This window comes from Aedes albopictus, chromosome 3 (assembly GCF_035046485.1).
Source record: "Aedes albopictus strain Foshan chromosome 3, AalbF5, whole genome shotgun sequence".
Taxonomy (NCBI): domain Eukaryota; kingdom Metazoa; phylum Arthropoda; class Insecta; order Diptera; family Culicidae; genus Aedes; species Aedes albopictus.
The window spans coordinates 84826361-84837161 of NC_085138.1; the positions used below are offsets into that span (position 1 = coordinate 84826361).

Below are 10801 nucleotides of genomic sequence, written 5' to 3' on the forward strand. Positions count from 1 at the left end.
CCGGGAATTCTTCCAAGGATTGCTCCCAAGAGTTCATCCAGGAATTCTTGCTCGGTCTCATCCAAGAATTGCTCCAGCAATTATTCCAAGGATTACACCAGGAATGTGTTCAGAAGTTCCTCCAGGCATTCCTCCAGGATTCTCTCTGGAGATTTTTCCAGGAATTGCTTCAGGGATTCCTTCAGGAATTTCTTCAGGAATTTCTGCAAGAATTCCTCCAAGGATTCCTCCAGAAATTTATCGAAGTTTTCCTCTAGGAATTCCTCAAGAGTTTTTTTTTCCAGAATTCCTCCAGAAAATTCTTCAGAAATTTATCTTAGATATCTTCTCGGATTTTCTTCACGGATTCCTCTCAGATTTTTTCAGGTATATTTTCAGAAATTCGTCCAGGGATTGCTCCAGGAATTCCTGAAGTGATTTTTTTTTCAGAAATTCCTCTCAGTTTCTTTTCAATGAATCATTCAGGAATTCCTTCAGAATTTCAAAAAATCCTTCAATCATCTTCTCCAGTGATGTACCCAAGAATTTCTCCAGGGATACCTGATGATTTTTTTTTAATTACTTCAAAAGCTGGAGGAATTCCTCCAGTGAATAGTATTAGAAAATAATTAAAAAAATGTATTGGGTAAAAGCACTAGACTTCGCCACTGCTCTAGCCTTCACCCCCTCCATACAAATTCCATTTTTTATTTATGAAGTGGCGAAGATTAGAGCAGAATTTTAGGAGGGCGAAGTCTAGTATTTTTTACCCTACAGGAACCAGGAAATTATCCAGGGATTCTTTCAGAAATCCCTTCAGTAGTTTCATTAAAAGTTTACTCAGGGATTTATTTAGAAATTCTTGCAACAAGCAAGACAATAAGCCGTTCAGGGGATTCTTCCAAGCAACGCGCATGCCACAAAAGAACCACGACAGATTGCTAATAAACATAGACAAACTGGATGATTAGTTACTGAAAGAACTACAGTAAAACATGGGAGACATTAATGCTTTTGGACCAGCCAAGGGCTGAAAGTCACTATAATAAAGTTAAATCAATCTATTAATGCTTTTAGAATATAATGGTATTATGTTCAATTTCATTGCGTTGTGATTAGTTATAAAAGAGTTAGTATAAATTTGATAGGGATGTTTGCAGTCAAACCCCCCCCCCCTGCCCGAAAAAAGCTGGCTGCGCCCTTGCGTATGAGTTCTTCTACCTCCAAATGAAAGCTACAACATCCTAGCATATCATTCAACATCATATAAATACTCCAGAGAATCAACTTAAGAATGGGCAAAAGGCACAATCACACAAAATAAATACATATGTTAAAAACGAATAATACAACAATAGTTTTAATAAGTATAAGATGGGTTCTGTTCACCATAGGTGGATTCATTTTTATTTACTTTCAATTAGTTGAAGTGAAGTGCAACCAACTAGAATACTCGCCTTTAAATTTCCAGAACTACTTTTCTTTTGTCGAAGAATGAAACTTTCCATTGATTCCATTTTCATCCAGTCTCAATTGGCGGTCAGCAAACTGGTTGGAAGAGAATCTGTTCGAAAACCATAAATTTACATTTAATTATATTACGCTGCATTTGTGCATCGCGAACTCAGCATCGGAGGGAGATTCGATTCAGGTTAATTGGAACTTCGACCCACGACGATTGCTGCAGTCGAACAATCTGCGTGAAAGCTTCCCACCAGGGATCAATAAATTGGCTTCACACACAAGTCAAACACCGCAAAAGTTGAACAGCAAACAGTACACTTGCTGGCAGCATTTATTGAATACACAGACATATCGAGAGAAAGACAAACTTTATCAATATTCAAACTTTTACTCATTAATCCCCTTCCCGAAAAATGTTGTTTTCCTACTTGATGCTACTGGCAAAGCGTCTAATAGTGCGAAGCATGCTCTCGGCCTGCGTGTTGGTCGAGTCCCGCAGCAAAGCAATCACCTCGGCAACGCCCCCCGGGGGTGCACCGCTCGAACGTTTAGCCAGAATCGCTTGAATTGCTCCGGCACAGGCACCCCTTTTGCCTTCCCAGTATTCCGGATTGGGATCCAATTTTTCCAGGGTGTCGAACGCTTTGGCTGCCACCCAAAATTCGCCCACCCGGTAGCTGTCGTTGGCGATGAGCTGGAGCAGGGCAAACGCCTCCGGGGTTGAATCTTTGGTGAGGAATATGTTCCACGCTTGGTCGGCGTGTCCGGAGTGGACGTGACACTTGGCCAGCACCATTGCGTAGGTGTGATCAGTTTTGATGGTTATATCGTGGATTTGAAGAAGCAGCTCTTCGGCTTCCTTGTAATAACCGGTCGCGGCTTTCGCTTGAGCGTAGTTGTAGTTGAATACGTCGTCGTTGACGAAGTAGCTGCGAATCGAGTTGAGATATACGAGAACTTCCTCGAACTGGCCGTAGAGGAAGAAGGCAGAGGCCATGCTCTGACGACCGGGGATAGTGTCACATTCGGACGCTGATCCTCCTACTAGATGGAGGCACTGCTGGGCATTTTTCAAGTGCTCTTTGGATCCAGTCTCCTGTCCTAGAGCTGCATGTACAACTCCTTTCAAGATGTATTCTTGGGGAACTGTTGGTTGAACTTCTTTCATGAGATGATGCGCCTCTTGGATCTCGCCACGACGAAGATGATGGATTGCTAGATTGAGACGAGCTTCTGGAACGATGTCGATCAACTGTGGTAAAACCTGGAGAGCCCCTTCCCCGTTTCGGAATACCACCAAGTTATGCTTGATCAGATCGGCACCGAACGTTCCATTGTCGACAATGTTCTTAATTTCTTGCTCCGCTGCTCGTCCGTTGAACAGACGGAATCGGTTGCATGCCTTCAAGTTGATTGCTATCGTACTATCCGGATGTTGATTCAAGTATAAATCCAGAACTTCCTGAGATATGTCGTAGTAATCCAACTTGTAGTAGCAAATAGCAATGTAAACGTTCAACGCTAGCAGATCCTTATTATCCAACAAAACTCGCTTGTAGATATCGATCGCTTCCTGATAGTGCGATCGCAGATAGTGCATTCCAGCCAAACTCAACTGATCCTCGACGACATCTCGCAAAGACCCATGCAGTTCCATCAAGCGATCTTCCTCACTCAGTTTATGTGCCAGATGAAACAACAACCGTATCTTCAGAGGATTTTCCGGCAGCTCTTCCACCAGCTTTTGCGCTTCCTCATACATCCCCAAGTAGAACATGCAAACGCACACATTCAGCGCCACCTCCTTTTGCGTCGCATCGTCGGCGTAGATCTTCTCATACTGTTGCAGCGCTTCCTTGTAGTCGCCAATGTGGAAGTTACAGAACGCCACCCATAATTCCTTGAGCAAATCTGCTACCTCGTCGTAGTCCTTCGAGCACTGAAAGCAAATCAATTAGCATTATGAAACCTCACATTAGAGTCAGAAATCTCCCTAACCTGCAGAACAGTTTTCGCCCCCACATAGTCTCTACGAAGGAGGAACTCCTCGAACGTGGGAATCACGGCGGTTTTGGCGCTACTCGAAGCGGCCGAATTGCGGCATCCCTTGGCCGATTCCGACTTGGTGCGAGAAAGTATCTGAAAGGATGGCCATAATGTGGAAATAGTACAACAGTAATGATAATATTTACCTACCATATTGAAACAACGGGCCAGTAAACTATCGTCTGATTTTAACAACTTTTTGTTATTAACGTTGAATGTTTGGTGCAGTGGTGCACATGGTAACGATGGCGTTTGCGCGCTTGAACGATCCTTTAGGTACGAACACGAATCGTACATTAGGGGAACAATGAATGGAACACTCGTCGAGATAGGCATGCATATCCTCTTTTGTATGGGTCGATTACAGTTATGCGGTTCCATACAAAAGGAAAATCTTAACATAATTTATACAGGGTGTTAGGTTCCTGAGTGCAAACTTTTTAAAGGGTGATAGAGGACCATAAATGGTGAAAAAAAAATGTTCTACGCATATGGTCAAATCTCAACCGTTACGTAGTTATTGAACTTCCCATGTTTTTGACTCTCATTGCCTTAACTGGCTATAACTTGAAAATGGACAAACTTATCGCAATTGTTTGACCCTTATTCGAAAGATTATTGAATTTTCTATCAAATGGCATCTTTGAATCGAATGGTTTAGTTAAATAACCAAGTTTTCTAGAGCAAATTAGCTCAAAATAGTGGTTTTTTATTTGTTTTTGACAATTAGGGTATATGTACCATTCCTTGGCCTAATTTGCAAGCCGCCTTGACAATTTTGACCATAACTCATGAGCTAATAGCACTAGAAATAATATGTTGACCCTATTACACACTCTAGGCAATGCTTGTTTCACAAATTGGAAGTAAACTAACGTAAATATTCAAGAATTTACTTAATTAAGTTGAAAAGATTCGATGCGATGGTATGCAACGTTGGTCTATGGTACAGAAATTGGCCTATTAGTGGATACAACGTTGGCCTGTTGCTTTCCATGCACTAGAACCACTTAGCATCTCATTTTTTCAATATTTCTTCTGAAGTATTATCTCTGTTTGATCACCAATCTTACTTTTAAATTTTCGGAGCCGAATTTTCAAAAAACTATAAATAAATCATTTAAACTAAAGTTCTTTCTTAATTTAGTAACGAAAAGAACGCAACCCTATTATTGTGTTATATTTTCACAGTCTCCGCACACAAAATCTTTCTTGCTGTTCGTTCTTTCTGGTTCTTACGCAAGCAATGTTGTTGACGTCACTTTATCGGTGTTGTTGACGTGTCTTTACTGATGGGCCAAGATTTGGGTACATAGTGAAAAAAATGTCCTCAATATTCGGCCCACTTTCAATTTGTAAAATAGTTATTATTCGTTGAAAACCAATATACAAGTTCAAAATAGCGTCTTTAACCGTCGCATCAAATGTTCAGTTATTGAAATGACAATTCGTCATGTTCCAGAATTATGCCATTTATGATCATGTGTATAGACTACCCACTAAGCCGAAGAATCATGGCGTCTACAAAAGCTAAACAAAGTGATTCAATTTTAATGCTCCAAAGTGATAAAATTGAAACCAAACGTTACAGTTGTTTGGCGCATAGCTTTTCCGCTATCCAGTTATGCGTGTTTGTTTGAGTTTTTGGTTTACGTTGAGATAGGCCGAACGAGGGTACTATGCCAACGAAGCATCCCGATACCCTATCTTTGAAACATACATAATAAATTAAAATTCTTTCTTTGGCAAAGTTGTGGCTCCTGTTTCACTCTACAATTCGTTCTCTCACATCAAATGTCTATCTCTTATCGTTTTCTTGCTATTGCTATTTAAACATTGCATATCAGGTCTAAAATTTGCAACTGTCAAGGTAAGCACCTTTTTGCGCACTCGCACATTAAAATCGAAATTGCAAGAAAACGATAAGAGTTAGAAGTTTGGTGTCAAAGAACAGATTGTAGAGTTGAACAGGGCCACAACTTTTCCTAAAAAAGAATTTTAGTTTATTAGGCATTTTTCAAAGATAATTGATAAAAACAAATTAAAACACGCTATTTTTAGCTATTTTGCTCTAGAAAACTTAGTTATTTAACTAAACCAATCGATCCAAAGATGCCATATGATAGAAAATTCAATAATCTTTCGAATAAGGGTAAAAAAATTGCGTTAAGTTTGACCATTTTTAAGTTATAGCCAGTTAAGGCAATGAGAGTCTAAAACATGGGAAGTTCAATAACTACGTAACGGTTGAGATTTGACTATATGCGTAGAACAATTTTTTTCACCATTTATGGTCCTCTATCACCCTTTAAAAAGTTTGCACTCAGGAACCTAACACCCTGTATACTTTCGCAGCATATTGAACTTCATTATTTATTGTAATAAGTTAACTAGAACTCATTTTGTCTTCCTGTGGGTAACATTGGGGACTTTAAGGACCGTTCCGGAATATGGTTTCCCCGGGGAAGAGGACAATTATTGAATGTTTTTGAAGTTCATTTTGCGATACATAATTTTGCATGATTTTACTGAAAAAAAAAACACTTAGAAGTATTTTTTTGGAAAAGGGGCAGCTGTTTTGAACCAATATAAGAAAGTGCATGAGAAAATGTAATCATGCCGGTAACTATGGCAACGGCGTTCAGAGGGGTTGTTTATAAGATCGAGCAAAGGGAGGTTGCGTTTCAGGAGGTCCCAAGGGTTTTCAGCAGAGTACCAGGAGGTCTAAGGTCTAAGAGTGCTTTACACAGTTTCAGTGGCTCTCAGGGGCGCTTCAGGAGTCCTTAGGGCATTTTAGGAGATCTGACAGGTTACAGGTAGCCTCAGGAGCGCTTCAAGGGGTCCCAGGGAGTTCCAGGGGAGTTGTAGAGGATTTAAGTAGCGTTTAAGGAGTTCTCAGGTGGTTTAAGGGGGTTCTAAGGAGTCCCAGGAAGGAGACTGAGATCTGACAGGTTACAAGGAGCCTCAGGAGCGCTTCAAGGGATCCAAAGGAGTTCCAGGGGAGTTGTAGAGGACCTCAGTAGCGTTTATGGAGTTCTCAGGCGGTTTAAGGGGGTTCTAAGGAGTCCCAGGAGGGGTTCCAAAGAGCTCCAAGGGGATTCAGGGGCTTTTCTGGGAGCCTCAGGGGCGTTTCAGGGGGGCTCAAAAGAGCTTCAGAGGGTTTCAGGAGCATTCCAGGCGTCTTAGATGCTTTTCCGAGGGTCTCAGATGCGTTTCAAAGAGTTCCACAGGTTTCAGGGGGTCCAGGGAGTTTCAGGGGCACTTCCGAGGGTCTCAGGGCGTTGCAAGAGGTTCCAAAGGGCCTCAGAAGCGTTTAAGGGGTCTCAGGGGCATCTCAGGTGGTCTTAGGAGGTTCTGAGGAGCCCCAGGGGGAATTATTTGGATTTCAGGGTGCCTCAACAGAGATTCAAGGGATCTCAAGAGCATTCTAGAGGTCTCATTGACTTTTCAGGGGGTCTCAGATGCATTTTAAGGAGTCCCATGGGTATTACAGGAAGTCTCAAGGGCGCTTCAAGGCCGTTTTAGGGGATCTCCAGGAAGCTTTAGGGGGTCCAAGGGGGTTTCAATGGTGTATCTGAAGGTCTCAAGAATGTATTAAGGGGTCTCAAGGGAGTTTCCGGAGTTCTCAGGGGATTTCAAGCAGTGCCACGGCTTTCCAGGTTTCCAGGGGGACATTGCTCCGTACTGCTTCATACTACTAAACGATCCTGAATTTCCCGTAATCTCTTTCTAATGCCCCTGAACGTCGTGAAACTTCTGTGACCCCTTCACAAAATTACTTGAATGTCCTCGCAAAGCCGCTGAAATGCCTTGGAACGCCCCTGAATTCACCATAATCCCATTAAAACGCCCCTGAACCCGCAATGAATTAGAAATGCTCCTTGAAGCATCCTTAAAAGGTTCTTGAACCCCTCAGAAAACTTCTTGAATTGCTCCTAAAATGCCTCAAAACTGCTCAATAACCCCATTGAAATGCCCTTGAAATCCCCCTAATGCCCTGAAACATCTTGGAATGCCTACTGAAAGTTCCAGGAACCCCCTGAAACGCACCTGAAACCCCTTGTAACACCCTTAAAAGGCTGCTGAGATGCCCCTGAATCGCACTTAATACCCCTCGAAACTTTCCTGAAATCCTCCTTGAAACGTCATTGAATCCTAATAATCCCATTAAAACGCTGCCGGAACTTTCAAGGCTCCTGAAATCCACTGAAACTTAAGGTGTGCGCCTATTTGTAACCTGTCGGTGGCGGCTTTTGGGATTTCTTTGGCCGACGACGGCGACAGCGTGAAGCAACGTGACCATAATGTTCACCTCTTTTCTGGCCCTCCTTTTGCATTATGGTAATGTTTGACCCAATCCTTATACCCGCGCTTCCTAAATTCTGTTTTCGTGGCGCACCAGCCTCTTACATGCTCGCCATGCGTTTAGAAAAAGCGAGCCTGCGACAAGTTGGGACGTCCGTACTATTACGTAACTCATCGTACTCTTCTTGCGCAATTTTTAATGACTGCTTATTCGTCGCTGATCGGCCGCTAAGCGTGCACCGAAGTCGGGTTTTACCAGCCCGCCCGGTAAGCTTCCCCTTAAGTAAGGTACACCGGGGCAAGTTGAAACGGGTGGGGCAAGATGAAACACGAAGTTTTGAAATTGATATCAATAAAATTTGGAAATTTATCCTTCGCTAAAAGATTAATTGAATCAAAAACTATGTGTTATGGCGATCGAACTGTTTATCATCGTTAGAAAACATCATGTTAACCCGCCGTTTCAACTTGCCCCGGTGTACCTTATCTCTTACGGATTTTCCGAAGTCTGCTCCACCAAGGGCAGTTGTAGTGAGTTCGTTTGATTTTCTTAAGCGAAACATATGAATTGTTGAACGTCTTTTAACCCTTTCAGGTCGTTGGAGTCATATCGTCAGCGAAGGCGACGATTGCTGCGCCCACCGGGAACTTTAACCTCAATAGTTCGTCGAACCTTGCGGGACTCCTGGGATTATGTGGAAACACTTCCGATGCACCTCTGTGTAACTTCCGATAACCTTGTACAGGTACAGGATACCCGGGTAATCCCCAGACGCAGGAGCAACTGGCGCTATTGAACACGTCCTCACTTCCAGAGTCACCACCGCATACTAGCGAATCCTCTTACTCTTATGCTGGTACGCTTTTTCGGCGCTCTTTGTCACCGACAAGATAGCGTCTATAGTCGACTTTTCTTTCCGGAAGCCGAACTGATAGCTCAAGAGACCATTTACACCCTCGGTTTGCCTCCTCAGTCTGATCTTTTCAGGCACCTTCCCCATCGTGTCGATCAAGCATATGCCGATGGGTCTCCGGGTGGATTTCTCGCCGCAGGCATTATTGACGAACTCTGCCACTTCCAAACCTCTGGCTAGGTTCGGAACTCCTTTCTGACCTGGGGCCTTATCTACATTAAGGGACTTTGCTATCCCCGCAAGTTCCACATCGGGGACCCTCTCCTCATCGCCAGCCTTCGTCACCTGTTGTACTACGAAAAAAGGCCAAGGACTAGGATCATGACGTGGAAAAAGCCCCTCGATGGTCCCCTCCAACATCGCTGGAGACTGCTCCGTAGGAGCATTTGCACCTTCAAAGCAGGCTTTTTACTTCCCCTTATCTTGATCTCCATCGCGACTTGGCAGTGGCGTACACCACCCATCGCTCATTTTGCTCCTCATCAGTACGTGCTCGCCGCATTCGTCTCCTGGCCCGTATGCAGGCGCGGCGCAGGTGCGCAATCGCTTGAGTCCAGCAGTGCTCGCATAGCCTAGCTCAAACCACGTAACTTTCTGGAAGACCATGGTGTACAGTTGAGCTTAAAGTCTTTCATTAGCACTTGGACGTTGATCAGCCACCCCTAACATGGGGAACAGATGTATTGTGAGCCGATGCTTCTGGAGAACAGATGCTCAGGCTTTCAGTAATAACCAAACTCACCCCCTCTACCCCGTCAGCCGGCCAAAGTTTCCACCGCGGTCAATTATTCAATCTTCCATGAGGTTGTTCACATCCCAACCGGTGTCATGAGTTAGATATGTAAGTTATTGTGCCAATAACCTCAATGGGGTCTGTAGTACATGTTACCCACACAGTTAAAAAATGTTACAGCATATCACCTGTAACAAAAGGACCCCGTCATATCGCTCACATTTTTCCATCTGTTTATAAATTTTCAGCTTGCTCCCAGTATGAAGCTTGTATTCAACATTCCATACAACAAATTGTTTGATGTAAAATTCAGTGAAATAAAATAGAAATTTATATGCAACTTTTTTACGTCGGGTGTAATTTTCAGAAATTTTTGCTGTGCAGAATCCTGCTAAAATAGTACTGCTTCATATAGCCGTTGCGGTAACTGCCCAGGTCTTCAGCAAGACCACGCTGAGGGTTACGGGTTTGATTCCTAGTCGATCCAAGAACTTTTAAAACATAGAGTAAGGTGGGGCAAAAATTCGACCCTACACACACGCAAAAAAATCCGTTCCGATATACGTGCACTCTCAGTCACGGTCACGGGAACAAACGGGAACTATGCATAGCAACGATAACAACAATAAGAAATGTACACCGTGAACTAGATGTCACGGTTTCTAGAACGCTTATATTGACAGCTGGAACTAGTTCCAGTTCACGGTGTATATTTGCTTGTTCTCATATTTGCGTTTGTTTGTTCACGTTTATCAGAACGGATTTTTTCGCGTGCAGAAAGAAATTCTGAAAACTACACGTGACGTAAATATTGGAACGATTAAATTTCCATTTAATTTCATTCGATTTCACATAAAAGATTTTCTTGTAAGCAAAATTGCAAGCAAGCTACATACTGCAAACAACCTGTAATTTTACAATCCGATGGAAAATTGTGTTGAAAGTGATGCAGGTTAATTTGTTACAGCGAACTCGATGTAACAATTTTTAACTGTGTAGTTGAAAACTCAACTTTTTCCAAGAAATCGAAGCAGATATAAATAAATGAATACCGTGTGGTGATTCTATCATCCATGAGCTAAAATGTTTCTGAACAAAGTTACGCCAAATGTCTTTTTCAATTTTGAGTTACAACACTATTTGTATGTGGGTGTCTAATTCGAACGCTTGCCCCACATTCCATGTGTTGGAAGGACCATCGAATATTACAATTTTTTGATCGAAACCAATTGATCAATTTTCATAATTTTTGGAGTTAAAGATTTTTTTCAAAAAGGCTTCCAACAACCTTGACACCCGGAAGATATAATTTGAATTAAGCTCAAACACTTCAAAATAAACTCTTGCCCCACTCGAACTT

The 10801-nt window shown here is 42.6% G+C and overlaps 1 protein-coding gene across 1 annotated transcript; it reads right to left on the reverse strand.

The window, feature by feature from the left end:
- Nucleotides 1–1478: 1478 nt before the first annotated feature.
- LOC109414569 (intraflagellar transport protein 56) lies at nt 1479–3749 on the reverse strand. The gene is made up of 3 exons (XM_029852263.2): nt 3640–3749; nt 3442–3582; nt 1479–3382 (listed from the first exon to the last, which is right to left on the reverse strand). The coding sequence occupies exons 1-3, from the start codon at nt 3640–3642 to the stop codon at nt 1868–1870; spliced, it is 1659 nt and encodes a 552-aa protein (XP_029708123.2). The 5' UTR covers nt 3643–3749; the 3' UTR covers nt 1479–1867.
- Between the last annotated feature and the right edge of the window lie 7052 nt (nt 3750–10801).

Bases quoted from the DNA above. Each gene is read 5' to 3' on its own strand.
- LOC109414569 (XM_029852263.2), bottom strand. The intron at 3,383-3,441 runs GTTAGGGAGATT...ATTTGCTTTCAG, and splicing joins GGGCGAAAACTGTTCTGCAG to TGCTCGAAGGACTACGACGA.